This window comes from Lepisosteus platostomus, chromosome 2, assembly GCF_059453375.1.
Source record: "Lepisosteus platostomus isolate fLepPlt1 chromosome 2, fLepPlt1.hap1, whole genome shotgun sequence".
Classification (NCBI taxonomy): domain Eukaryota; kingdom Metazoa; phylum Chordata; class Actinopteri; order Semionotiformes; family Lepisosteidae; genus Lepisosteus; species Lepisosteus platostomus.
Window position 1 is genome coordinate 73,535,747 of NC_142612.1, and position 14,938 is coordinate 73,550,684.

The following is a 14,938-nucleotide window of genomic DNA, read 5'->3' on the forward strand; positions in this document are numbered from 1 at the left end:
ACAATACTAGTTATGAAATAATAAAAAAAGAAGCTACAATTGACACAAACATGTACATGTATAAAATTGTACTAGCAAACTGGAAAGCGTGGTTCTTACACTACAGGCTGCAATAGAGGCTCTGGTGAGTACTCACGGGGACAAAGCTAGTCCTTATTGCTGCAGGAAGTGACCTGCGGATGGGGAGCATGAGATGACAGGATCTCACTCTTTTCGCGGGAGAAATCTACAGTAAAGGCCTAAAATAGACACAGGCTTTTCTGTACCACAATGACAAGCAGTGACCTTTTTTTTTTTCAGATGAACGTGCAACAGTGAACCCCACTAAAGATGGCCTGCGTTACCCCTTTGTGAGGTTTTGTGCCGTGGTTTTGAATTACTAGAGAAAACTTGCCCAGCTGACAATCGGAAATTGAGCAAGTTTTGTTTTATGTTTTTTTTTTTAAAAAAAAGGCCGAGTACTGGATCTTCTGCCAGCTGCAGCAAACACTAAGGTGTCATACATTATTACATCCACCTCATGGAGCGGGAAGGGAAGATGGGGAGGAAATAAGGGTAAAAAAACAAAACAAAATATAAAACGGACAAGCAGTGCAAGAAAAGACGGTTGAAATGCTAACCTTGTCAACCCTGCCTACCCAAAAAAACATTCTGAACACACCAAAAATTATCCCTCAGATTTAACACCATTGAGTGAAAGCAGACATTATGTACAGCATAAGAATTTTCCAACACTTATCCCTCCTCAGTCTTACTGAGAAGTGCCCTCTGGCCATGTAACAAACCACTAATTGCAAACATTTTCAATGTGAAATGCAATATTAATTATTAAGTGGAATTAATGCTCTATATATGCATCTCTTGGAGATGTATAGATATACCATCTTTTTCCTTTTACATGTCCAAGTCCTATCCTGGAAGCCTAGGTTACCTTGATGAAATGTTGCCGTATGAAAAATTAATTGCAAAATGACAGCTTCTCATACATTCAAGGATTTTCTGAGGAGACTTTGAAAACTGTTAATAAATACAGTAAAATTAAGCCCTGTCTGCAGTACTTTAAGCTCTAAGGTTATTATTAAGTGCACTCCACTGGACAGAAATTTTATTTGTGAAGAATTTCCAAGAGCAGAAGGCAATTGCAAAAACTGTTCGCAGCATGCTATGGTATAGGTCATAGGATAGTTTGTTTTGAATTACAGTAATAATTATGTTAATGGCATACACTCAAATCCAACTTTACTGTGTCTGTAACTTTGGGTGGTTAATAGTTAGTAGACTTTAAAAACGTCAAGCTGTTAATTTTGTGTTTGGAGAGACAGCCAATGCTTATATTTCTCTTTTCTTCCTCACTTTGTCTCCCAGTAGCAGGATATATAGGGTACCCCAAAAAGAAACAGTGCACAGAATGGCAAATGGGCATATTGTTGATGTACAGAATGTACAACAATATAAATACAACCATGATGGAAGAATCACTTCTAAAATTGTGTGGGCTCCTCAACAATCTAATCTGTAACCTAGTCTTTAGGTTACAGTGACCAAGAAAGATAACATCAAAAGGGGGTGTAAATGTAAGTAGCAATTTCGTTATTCAAGAATACCACATTCTTGTAACCTCTAAACTCTTCAGTTGCTAGGGAAAGTGCTGGGTGCTGCAGGTGCCACAAGAAAAAAAGATTACAGAGTTGTATGAAGCCTGTGCAGTGCCAAACCGCGGTACACATGGCGTTCTTAAAAGTACCCCATTGCTGACGTTATGACTGAAATGACATCTAAGAAGTCCACAGTAGGTATTTCCGCAACATCCAAAGAAGATTGCAAAAACCTGCTGGGATACTCTAACAGTAGTTGCCAACCAGTCGATCGACTGGCAGTGTTGATTGTGAAAAATCAGGCTACCATTATGCTGCTACTTTCATCATAGCTACTTCGACTTTAAAAACAGAGATGAAATCAGAACAGCTAGAAGTAATATGTCACTAGGAGCTGCAACTGCAGCAAGAAGAGTGGAGTCGTTGTCGGAAGACGTATCTCAGCAGGTATAGAGAGATTTATCTCTTTGTGAATTCTTTTCTCTGCAATTTGACGAGTCTGTGGATATGACCGACACGGCTCAGCTCGTCGTGTTCGCTCGCATGGCATTTACGGATACGACTTAAGGAGGACTTTCTCACTCTTCTGCCTTTAAAAGAGAGGGCAAGAGGCGAGGACACATATCGTGCATTCGAAACACATATACTTGAGAAAAATATTCCACTTCAGAAACTAGTGACAATCACAACAGACGGGGCCCCGGCAATGTGCGGTCTGAATGCTGGTTTCATTCCGCTTTGTAGGAAGATCCACCTTTCCCCTCTTTTGTCATTTATCACTGTGTCATTCATCAGCAAGTGCTAGTCAGCAAAGAACTGGATTTCTCCAGTGACCGTCGTAGTCAAAATTGTAAATTTGATTCACACAAAAGCTCTTCAGCACGACCCGTTTAAGTAATTACTTGACTGTGCTGAATATGGAGATGTGTTCTACATGCTGACGTGCACTAGTTAAGTCGTGTGAAGGTGCTCCAGCGATTCACTGATTTGCTGCTGGAGATTATGACTTTTCTCAAGTCAAGTAATGAAGGATACAGGGAGTTGTCAGATGACACATGGCTGCTCGAGTTGGGACTTTAACAGACTTAACTTCCAAACTGAATGAGCTGAATCCTGAATTGCAGGGAAAAGACAGACGTGTTACACATGATCAGTGCTGTGAATGCCTTCAAAGTGAAACCTGCACTGTGGACATCCCAGTTAAAGAGCAGGAATCTACCTCACTTCCAGAAATTGGCCAACATGCTGAGCAACATCTCAAAGACTCGTTCCATCCTGAAGAAATCTGTGTCCACCTGGACAGACTGGCAGAGGAGTTTAATAGGAGGTTTCAGGAGCTAAACCAGATAGAAGACACTGTCACGTTCATCTCAAAGAGACAAGGACTTTTGGGGGCTTGTGAATAGCGAGAGGTATCCATTCCTTTCATCCTGTGCACTTAAGGTATAGGCTTTCTTCGGATCTACAAATCTTTGTGAGATGGCATTTTCACAGATGAAAATCATCATATCCAAGTATCACACTAGCCCAACAGATGAGCACCTGACCAACTGCATTAGACTTGCCGCCTCAAACTATACTCTGGACTACAAAGCATTTGCAGATAGTGTGCAGCCACAGGCATATCACTGACTGTTAGTGCCATGATTGTCAGCACTTTGCAGCACCTTAATGAAGTAAACAGTGATATTTCATGTAATTGTAGCTATAGTAAGGTGGGAATAAGCTAAATCCACATTTATTCTGGATAGCCTAAGTCCAACATATATGATGGTAGATCTTTGATTTGTTTTACTTTACCATGAGAGAACTGTGGCATCACATCTCAGAGAGACTTTCCAGTTGTTCAATGTGTCTTAGATTCTGCCCAGTTACTGCACGTTGGCATAAATAAACTCTTCATGTGCAAGGACCATGTGATATCTTCCCTATGTTACTGAATTTCCCACGAAAGACGTGCTTGGTTGAAGCATGTACAGTTTGTGAATCACAAAAAATTAACTGGATTATGTGCTTATATTTGCCATAAATGCTATTCAGTTTCTTTCTGGGGTAAAATAATTGTTTGAATGAAGCCTATAATTTGACTATCATCAGAATCATATATTTTGCGACATACGGATGTTTAAAATTCATAGCCAATAGACTTCAGCGATCTAAGGAATAAAGTGAAATAAAGTGTTTAAGTGGGAAAACATTTTTTAAGATTGAAAGATTTCAGAACATAAATTAAAATCCCCTCCATATAACTTGTATATTAAAAAAGTATGAGATTTTCACCTTTTCACCTAGATCCTGCGACATGTTGCCTTGTAACACTAATTTTCAGCTTTCAACATTTCCCTCACGTAAGTGTATAAATGAAATTTTCCTTAATCATTAACACTTACTGTGCCCAGAAATGACAAGGTTAGCATTTTCCATTCGAGACCAGAAAATGTGTATAGTTCATTACCTTAACTCGAAAGAGGTTCTTACTGCATCTAAGGTGTCAACTGTGTAATTATAAAAGGTTAATAGAGCTGCAAGCTGCATGACTGTCATGAATCTGCACATTACAACTTTTAGAAGAAATCAATTAGCTACCTCAGATGTCAATCAGCGGGGGCCATCCACCGTCATCAACTCTGCTTCACAGCTGCATGCCTAAATGTTAGCGTTTTATCTGTACTACATACAAACAGTGTGAAGCCATACTGTTTAGTAGCAATTAGTTAAATTTTTACCTGCTCCGTTCAAGCACAACCAAAACTAAAGAAGTTGGCAGTTTTGCAACATACTTTCTTCTTGTACAGAGCAGTGTCTTGCAAAACCCTTTTGAATGACATCAAAATTCAAAGTTGGATAGAAATCTTGCAGTATTGAAAAGTAACAAGGATCACTAAAAGAACACAAAAGCAACATACTGTATTTCTGTAAAGTATTCATATGAGCAAAACGGTACTGTTATCTGGGATAATTTATGATTTCTAAAGATTTCAGAAGAAATTGCAAATGCCACAACGATTGTTATTCAGTTTACTGGCTAACTAACCTTATCAACCTCAGTGCTAACACTGAACCATAAAATTGGAACAAAAAAATACAAAGGTAGAACTATTCATTTTAATTTCACTTCAGTCAAATTATTTGTAGAATTGTACTGGCTACAAATTACTGTACGTGTAATAAAGAAAAAACGAAAACCAGAAGACAGAAAACTTTCTTCTGACAGTCTATTTTTGAGAAGACACTTAATGCTATTCAAAAAGGTCTGAAAGTACTTTCAAAGGCTTGGTCAAAATATACATAATATGAAGAAGTACATTATCTTTTATTATACTGTATTCTTTAAGAAAAACAGTATGTGCTATGAAGAAAACCACTACCAAATGTAAACAGAATCTTGCAGTTGTGCCAATATTTAACTATAAGAAAAACTGGTACCTACAGTAACTTGTTTTTCAACCTGGGGAGCAGTGCTGCCTCCAATTAGAAAAGTGAATAACAAGGGGGATATCAATATACTTTCTAAAATAAAACTAAACTGGTTTGACGTCACATACAAAATATTCTCTTTTTAAACAGACTCTTGTATGTTTTGCGCTCCTAAACTGGCTTTGGGAAAGGTAAGAGATATCAAGTAAGAGACATTATATATATATAATTACAACTGAAGAATATTGGAGGTATCGCTACAACACAGGTTGACATTCTTAGAAATTAAATGTCTCAAAGAAGTGTGAAATAAATTCAAAACATATATGCAGACTCATATCCTTAGTTTCTGGTTGTGCTTTCTATCAATCCCAATGTATTATTAGTTACCCCCAAACTGAAAGTAATATTTAATACACAAGATGCTGAAACGCATAATGTAGAAATAAAGCAAACTAAACATAGCGCTATACATAAATAAGCTATATTAAAGAAAAAATGTCCCACAAGGCAAAAATCTAGAACAAGGCAATATCAAATAGCCACCATTTTTAATATTAACCATATCACTAATTTATTATTCTTCATAGAAAGAAAATTTATATTTACAATTACAGATAATCAATAGTCAGGCATGTGCCCTAATTAAACATTTTAGATAAGATATCTTAAATCATTTTCCCTAACATTTTCTCTACTTATTTCTGCCGGTCTTAACCTAAAACTGCAAAACAAATTTAGGATTAAAACTGTTAAAATGACCCTTACCTGCTAGTCCGGCTGAAATCATGTGCACCTGGGTTGAATCTGGCTCCAAAATACCATTCAATTTCTCTTTTGCATTTGAGTAAGCAGCAAAGTATATAGCTCTGTAGAGGGGATACAATAAAGATGCTAATTGGTCACTCCGCACTGTTCGTTTTTAAAAGAGATCAAAATGATACAGTCCTTGCTAAAAATGTACCTTCAGTTAGTACATATGCTCTAATGAGTTAAATATTTAATCAATCACTCACTAAATTACTGAGTCTACTGTGCATGACATAAAAGCCAAAATCTAATGCATACACTACAGCAAAAGGTCTCCAGTCTAGGACCTCAAAAGTGTTTTTGGCATTATATCCAATATACAAAGTACTGTACTGATGCATGAACTGAACTTCCATGAACTTGTGCACATTCTAGAAAGCGGCTTTCAGAGGGGGGTATGCTGGATGAACAACAAAGACAAAAGAACAGCGACCTAAACCTTCAAATAGTGAAAGAAACATGAAGCTTTCTCTCTGGTTTATGCCTAAGACTGGGGAGGGGTGTTCAGCTGCCATTGTAGCATTTGACTGCTGAAATGAATTCCAGTTGATGAAGTCAAGCCCATACAAGAAGCAAAAACTTACAACACAGGCATGCTGGGAAGATCCAGAGCCATCGCAGGCAGTTCTGTAATATGGATATATTAAAGAAACATCACACAGCCTGGCCTTAGCCTCATCAGCTCAGTCTGAAACATCACTTTGATGTGGATGAACTGCACTAGACTGTGCTTTCGGAACAACAGGAGTTGGCATGACAGGTACAATCATCAATGAGTTAAACTCATGCATTTCAATTTATATTTCTAGAAAAACTATTCTAAAAACTGCAACAGCACCATCTGTATGACTGGGGCTGTTTCACAAAGCGAGGTTACTCAGTTAACCGGATAACTTTAGTAAGCATGTCAACAAGAGTCTGGATTTTGGTTTCATGACACATGATTGAATTGTATCCGGTTAAGTTACTACAGGATTACCTGTATCCTCATTTCTTAACCTGCGCCAAAGAGGTTCATTTAAACTTGACTTTGGTTAAGAGCTCAACCCACAGACCAACCAGTCCCCTGCAAAAATGACATCACTATTCTTCAGGCATCCAGATGACATTAGAACTTTGCAGAGAGAATGAAAGCTTAGAGTTTGCTAAAACCCTTCACAGTTCGCTGGTAAGTTTCATTTAAAAGATACCATTTCAGCAAACAGGGTATACTTCACATACACGATCTCTTAAGCCCATACATTGTTAATACTGCTCATCATAGCTCAGCATTAACAAAAATTGGCCAGCACGCATAGGGCTGAGATCTCTTTTGACTGATGCAGTTTTCTTTACTCTGTTGTGACTCAGAGGATTTCGGTAAAATTGCACTGTGCTGTGCAAAAAGGAAAGTATTGTGAATACCATCAAATAGAGGTTTCGTGAAAAAGCCATTAATATTTTCCATATAGAATTCTGTCCGCTATACATGTTAACTTCTGTTACCTGTAGTGATGTGCCATGCTCTGGACTGTACAAGCATTCCCATTAATGCCCCACAGGCAAAACAAGGCTGATTTTGTCAACTGAAATCAATTCACAGTCAATGTACAGGTAAAAAATAAAATTTAAGTCTAAAAAAATATCAACACTGATTACATAAAAGATGAAAACTAGCAATCACCATTTCCAATCAAAAGAGGGAATCTTCTCTCGAGATAATTAATCGAATTTCAATTGCTAACTTTCATGTTCCATTTATCAACGTTTCTTCACCAGCTGTCTTCTCTAGCTTCTGTAGTGAGACACAGTATTGTGTCTCACTATTACAAAAGATTTTGATCTCCTCAGTTTTTTCATAAGGAGTCGTAATTCATGGTCACTGGATTAAGACGGATGTTCTTTCACCGTGGTTGTGCTGGCGCTGATGAAGGATTCGGTGCTCGACTCTCCTACCTACTGAAGTGTGGTGTAGTTAGTCAGTCTGTTTAAGCATGACTCGCTTTAAACAGACAGCCGAAAGCAGTGCTTGCCTTTGTGAAACCAAAGAAAACCTTAAGTTTATCACTGGGTTAATTCAATCCGGCTAACTTGAGAAAATCCTGAATTTGTTGAACCTGCTTTGTGAAACAGCTCCTATGTCTTAAGAAGCTCACTGAAACAAATGTATTTTTTAAGAAAAAGTTAAAAATTAAAACATCATTCTACACCCTCCCCATCTCAATTCAGTTTATTTTAACCTATTACCATAAGCATTTTAAGGTTTATCGTGTTGTAACCTATTTATACTGGATTTAACGCTCTGAAAAGGAGGCAAGCAAGCTAGATTTAAAGAACTAAATCAGCTGAAGTGATTCAGACGATGCTATTCTTATGCACATAATAGGAACTATTTCAAGCTTGAATTAAGTTTGCAAAGCCACTGGGCAAGACTTTTCTGAGCAAGAATTCAAAGACCAATTAACAGGAACATGCTTGTCCGAGCTCTTTAAGAGTTACTGGAACAGAATGCCACAAGACAGCATACACACCCTGATGAAAAGTGTGCATCGGAGATGAACAGTATGTATTGTTTCTATAAGTTGCCATGTATACACTACTTGTCTAATTTTCACAGTAGACCATAACACATACAATGAATTTACCCACATCATGTCTGTGTAATAAACGGTTAGTGCACCTGCTACAAAAATATAGAATTTTCCCGATATTTTGGGAACTTGTTGTGTGTTATAAATTTTACAATCTGTATAATAAATTATGCACTAATTAAATACTGCATACCTGAGTTCATTACTATTTATTAATGGATTGCGTTATAATGGAGAAATGAATCGGTTTATTACAAAACAAGCAATAAAATTAGGTTTGATATAAAATAATACATTATCACTATTTTAGACTAAAAATTTACAGTATTTCAAGGCAGAGTTACAACTATGCTACTATTAGAACAGTAATAAAAATATTAAATTGTAACACTCACTTTGCAAGGGTCTGACAAAACGTCTTACCCAATTTTACAACTGGACACAACCAGATATAAATTAACCTAACTAAATAATCTGCTTGTACTCATTCCATGCTTAAGATCTAAAATAAAGAATAATTACATTAAGCATGATTTCAGGCATTTAAAATGGCCTTTTAAAGACCAATTTTCATCTGTCCTTAGTAACATCCAAGCCCGAGTTATGAATGCCTTTACAACTCGCATAGCTACGGGAATCCAATGGCTGTACTGTACATCAACAAGATATTCATAAACCAGATTTGTTTCAGTATAAATGTATTTATAACTGATGATAATGGATGTCCTGTAAAAAGTAAATCATAACTTTCCAGACCTAAGAAAATCTGCAATGTTCACCTCCGGTGCACAATTCTGCAACGGAAGTTCTAAAAACACAAATGTATTCACACATGATGTAGCAAGAAGAGAAACATGCAAGATTTAGATCAGTTATAGCACTAAACAGCCTCAAGCTTCTTAAATAGAAACCTGTTGTCAGACACAGCTATGCCTGGTCTTAAAAGAAGTTGTTGAACTTGACACCACTCTTGAACTGTATCAAAGATGAGAGATTGCAGTAAGAACAAAAGATACAGTACGTGGAACTGCATTTCCCTCTTGTACCAGTATTAAAAGGTGAAATTACCTTAAAGTAAAAATCACTTCCAATCCTCACTGCTTACCATTATCAACAAAGTACTTGTCACAAGCTTAGCAATGTAATGATTAATCTTTGAACTAGCAATTTAACAAGCAACCACACACTCTACACTAGCTATGCAATTCTAGTCCAATCAAGCCCAATCCTATTCAAACAAGGATTTCCACTTATCGGCTTAGAAAGCTTTAAGCCTACTGTATGTCTTTATGTTTTAGTTGCATAACATTCTGTTTACACTGTTACTAAAAGCAAAGAATCTAAGATTGAAGACAAGCTGTCTAATGACTATTTAATAACTATTTCTACATGAAATCCTCAAGATTATACCATAACGGAGAACCTCCAATTTCAGCAGTTTAAATATGTGCTGTTAAAATACAAAAATAATAGTTTAATTAAATTGTAACTTTCCTTGTAAATATTGTAAAATCCTATAAAATCTAGGATGCATTTTTGTACTGTTCCCCTTAAAACACTAACTGTAAGCAACAAAAAATAGAAAAAAAAGATGCCAGTCACTTTTAAACAGCATCCATTTTACATGGGTATAAGGTCTATATGATCCTCACTGTCTAGCAATTGAACAAATGAAAAAATAGAATCAAACATGTTTAACTAGTCATGACAAGAGTGACCTGAAGCTACACAGTGAGTTACAACTTCTTTATTTTAATCAGAAAAGTTGACAATTTTTGAAGGCTGTTCCTGTTAGCATAATTGCACCGTCAAAGAAACCTCAAAACAAATCGAAACAGACTGTACTTCACTTACCTACCGAGACTTGCCCTAAATGGGGTGCAGAGGCTATCTAGGATTGGCAACCTGCTGTAGCCCCCTGCCAGTTGCAAACAAAGACCAACAACGCATTCTGCTAAAAAGTTCAAAGTATCAAACAGCAATCTCTATGGAAAATATTTCAGAAGGAAGTTCTGTGGTCGGAACACTAAAATATAATATATACTTAATTGTATAGCTGCAATAAAATTATTCTGAATACGTTTGCATTTATTAACATTGCACGGATGTTGTGGATGCTCTAGGTAAGAGATTTAAAACTTGGAAAGCATCAGTATATAGCTTAAATCTACAGATTAAATCAAGGGCGGTCATGATGAAACTGAAATGCACCAGAAAGACTTATTTTAGAAGGCTGTATACAATGTCCAACAAACACATATTGATGCTCACGAATCAGTCCAGAAAAGCTCAGCCAGAGACATTCCCAGGTTTAAAGGAAGGGCCAACACTGACAGGCTAAAAAAAGTGAACACTTTTAGTCATGAACAGAGAGGTCTATGAGGAGGCCTAACTCAAGTATTCAACATCCTAGAGGGAAGGAGCAAATCAAGCAACTGGACTTCTTCAGAATCAGCACTGAAAGTAGGAACTACGGGGCAATGCATTCAGAACTGAAAGCAGAAGGCACTTTATTTAACACAAAGCATCGCGGGAGTCAGGAACAGGCCAACAGGCCATGGTGTAAAAGATGACACCTTGGCACGGCAGGAGGAGATCCTCTGATCACTAACGACCGAACAAGCTAGATTGCCCGAATGGCCTGTTTTCATATTCAGCTTCATCTGTAGCTCAAACTTTATTCCACCCCTAAGCTGTTTCTACATACTGCTGTTAACACTAGATTCAAATAGAACTGAAAATAAAAATAAGCAAGGCAAATGTTCTTCAACATCTCTTCAGGTGGAAGACATAAAAAGCATACAAAATCTTCACAAATGACAGAAAAAACATACCTGGAAGGAGCCACGCCAACCAGATTAGGTCCTAAACCCCTGAACAGAGAACGAGGGCCTTCTTTTTCCAGTATTAACCTAAAAAAACAGGTACTTTTAGAATGAACTGCAACAAACAGAGAAATTAAGTATCTTTCTGGTAGATACTGTTTAGCAATCCACAAAACATGCATAGAACATCAGAGATATGCCTGTTAATGTGCAAACAGTCTTAACACTTTTCAGCTGTCACACGATGTAGGTAATTTTGTATATGCGAGTTCTTCTACAAGTGGATTACTGGAAAGGTGCTTTATAAATTATTTTTGTAGTCAACAAAGATTTCGTATTATATTTATAGTCACTTTCTATAGACAGTTTAATTGTCTGAGACATGTCCTTATGGGTGGTTTTTTAGACTCCCAAAACTACTCTATTTTTATTTAGATGTAAAAAAGATGTAAAATGTAAAATAATGTCCAAAAAAGCAAGCAAGGCTTCAGCAAAGACTTCCTTGGGCGAATAAAACCAGCATAACAGAATTATATTTTCACAGCAGATCAGTTTCAACTGGGATAGCTATAGGGCAAGCCAAGTGATGTAGCCAAAAAACAAATACAGATATTACCACAAGATAAACTTATATAAAATTCACATAAAGAGACTAAACATTTGAGAATTTAGAACTTTGGGTTTTCAAAAAAAAAAATCCAGCTCATGATTTCAATGCTACAGAAGAAATGAAAAATGCATTCTGACCTGAGACAACTAGCAGTGGGTCATAACATTATAGAATTCTGTTTGTTTTAACGCCAAAGTGTTGTATTAGCAAGGAAGAAAATCTATTGGTACAGTTTTCACATGCGGAGGACAATACTAAAGACCAGAATCAGAATAATCATCCTCTGCATTTTCTGAACCAGGCACCAAGTAATGAAATGTCAAAGGACTGCTAATAATAATTTATTCTTCTGCTGCTCTTTGTTTCCAGTCCTTTAAGCATAAATCCCAAAATATTTGGGGAGAATATTTTTGTTGCAGTTTGCAAACAGAACACAAAGCCGCTGGTAAGCAACTCTTAAAAAGAAATCAGTTCCAGTGAAATGAAGTAAGGAGCACGAGATCCTTAATCCAGTCAGTGAGAGGCGAACGGAGGAAGAGTGGAATACAGCAAAACATTTTCCCACCCATATAAATACAGAGTGGAGCATTAGCTGCAGTTTACTTGGAATGAGAGTATGGCACGTGTTACAGAAACGATATTTACTTGAGGCAGTGAAGAGGTCCAGGAGAGACGCGGGCCACTCGGTTGACACTGGCTCCATTGACCGTGCTGAGCTGGACTTCAGAGATGTAGAGAGTCACGGAGGAAGACTGCAGCCTTGTTTTCACTACTTCCAGTGGACACGTGAGGATGGCACCAACCGTGCCCCCACACCTGGAATAAAAAAAAAAGTTTCACTTGCCTTTGAATTTTGAGCTCACACTCACAATAATCCACCTGTCCAGCGGACGTTCCTTGGCCAGCTCTGTTCTTGCATTCTTACACAGACTGTCCCCTTAAATGAACAGATCTCCCCACACTCCACAGTCCCCTCGAGAACGGTCACTCTTACCAGCCCCTTCCGGGGTACAGACAATCATAAAAACATTTATGCTTCCCATTCCCCTCCGAGATCGCAGCTCTCGCTCTTTCCCCTTTGTGGGGCAACTACAGCTGCAGCCTCTAGTCCGTCACGAATATCGCAGGCTCGCTCTTTCCTGCGCCCCACTCCCGCTGCTCTCACTGCCATGGCCTGGACACTCTTACTGCTGTGCCTACAGGTATGGTAACAGGAGACGTGATCTCATGCCTGCTCTGCCCTGCACTGACAGCCTGTCTTGATCTCCTTTTCAGGCGAGTATTCAGCTTGCTCTTGAGGGCACACCCCCAGCTGAATCTTGTTGAATTACCAACTCCCTTCAGCTATGTTCAAATACCAACGTGTCCCCCAACAAGGGCTCCATCTTGCTGATGAACACGCCCCATATTATACCAGAATGGGAGAAACAAAAGAACACTTTCACTGAAGTACCGAAGAAAAGCACTCAGTTTACATTATTAATCCACACTGCAAAGCTGTGGAACCTGAGAAGTGACAGCTCCATACCAGGGCTTCCCAAACCAGTTCCCTGTGGCCCAGGAGTCTGCTGGTTTCTCTTCTAACTAAAAGACTTTATTTAATTGAACCCCTGATCTAACATCCAACTAGACCCTTTTCAACTGCTGTGAGCAAACAGAAGACGCTTGAAAGTTCTCAATATGTGCTTTGAGAACTGCAGCTATGGGAAAATTATAAAGCCTTATCAATCACATTGTTAGTTTAATTAAGCTAACAGTCCAGCTGGATTGAAAAATCAGCCAAAAGTGAGGTCACCATGACCAAGACTGGGAAGCAAGGGAGAATGTGTGACCTGAATATCTACATTGACAACTGGGGATCCTCTTAGGGGAATACAGAACCTTAAAAAACGTACCCAGAAAAGCAAATGTGCAATGCTTAGAGGGGAAAAAAATAAGATATACTTTCTAAACAGACCATGTTCTTAAAATAAATAATAAATAAACCAATGTAGGAGGACTCTACCTGCAGCACAATGTCAAGAGAAGCAGGAATACCTAGTTTTTCCATGTGCGACAGTAAAAATAAAAAATACAGACAGTTCCAACCATATTTTTTTTGGAACGTCTATTTCTGAATCTAGTGTTTTTCAATGAAGGCCTTTTTGGTTTTGGACAGGAATGGGGGTGGAAACACATACAGTCCCTCTTACCATGGCAGGGTTGTGTTCCAGTTAAGAGGAGAGCTTTAAGAGCCAGCGCATAAAGAGGTCAACATGGCTCTAACACAGCTGTGTTCCCAATAGCTGCATTTTCACCAGTGACTGATGTATGAGGGTTTCATTGGGTAATCAGTAACAGCTTTCACTTCCAGGCAGTGTGGGTCAACAGTAAGATCAGGTGAAAGCACAGCACGGAAGCAGACAAAATTAGCTCAGCAACTTTATGCTTCCTGTTGGATCTCATTAGCCGAGTGCATAACCCCGAAAATGACGATAATGATGCTATACCTTTCTAAAGGGCATTTCAAGCAGCTAATTGTTTTATTTTGGTCATTTCATTCCTTAACATTAGTGTATTACTAATGGAAGAGGTGTAAGTGGGGCCAGCAGGGGGCGCTCACCCTGTGGTCTGTGTGGGTCCTAATGCCCCAGTATAGTGACGGGAACACTATACTATAAACAGGCGCCGTTCTTCGGATGAGACGTAAAACCGAGGTCCTGACTCTCTGTGGTCATTAAAAATCCCAGGGCGTTTCTCGAAAAGAGTAGGGGTGTAACCCCAGCGTCCTGGCCAAACTTCCCATTGGCCCTTACCAATCATGGCCTCCTAATAATCCCCCTCTTTGAATTGGCTACATTACTCTGCTCTCCTCCCCACTGATAGCTGGTGTGTGGTGAGCGTTCTGGCGCACTATGGCTGCTGTCGCATCATCCAGGTGAGGCTGCACATTGGTGGTGGTGGAGGGGAGTCCCCATTACCTGTAAAGCGCTTTGAGTGGAGTGTCCAGAAAAAACGCTATATAAGTGTTAGCAATTATTATTATTACTAAAAAAGCATTCAAGGAGGTATATACATTCTAAGAGGTATATACACACTAAAAACTCTCTCCTCTTTTCAGTTGCTCAGGCT

General features: G+C 38.4%; 1 protein-coding gene across 1 annotated transcript in view; it reads right to left on the bottom strand.

Moving 5' to 3' along the window:
• The window catches only part of slc25a36a (solute carrier family 25 member 36a), a 29,434-nt gene that overhangs the window by 8,819 nt on the left and 5,677 nt on the right, over positions 1-14,938 (bottom strand). Inside the window, exons 2-4 of the mRNA XM_088617636.1 lie at positions 12,473-12,643; positions 11,227-11,304; positions 5,781-5,881 (exon numbers count right to left, since the gene is read on the bottom strand). Of these exons, the coding sequence (XP_088473762.1) occupies positions 5,781-5,881; positions 11,227-11,304; positions 12,473-12,643 (350 nt within the window). The remainder of the gene's footprint in view (positions 1-5,780; positions 5,882-11,226; positions 11,305-12,472; positions 12,644-14,938) is intronic.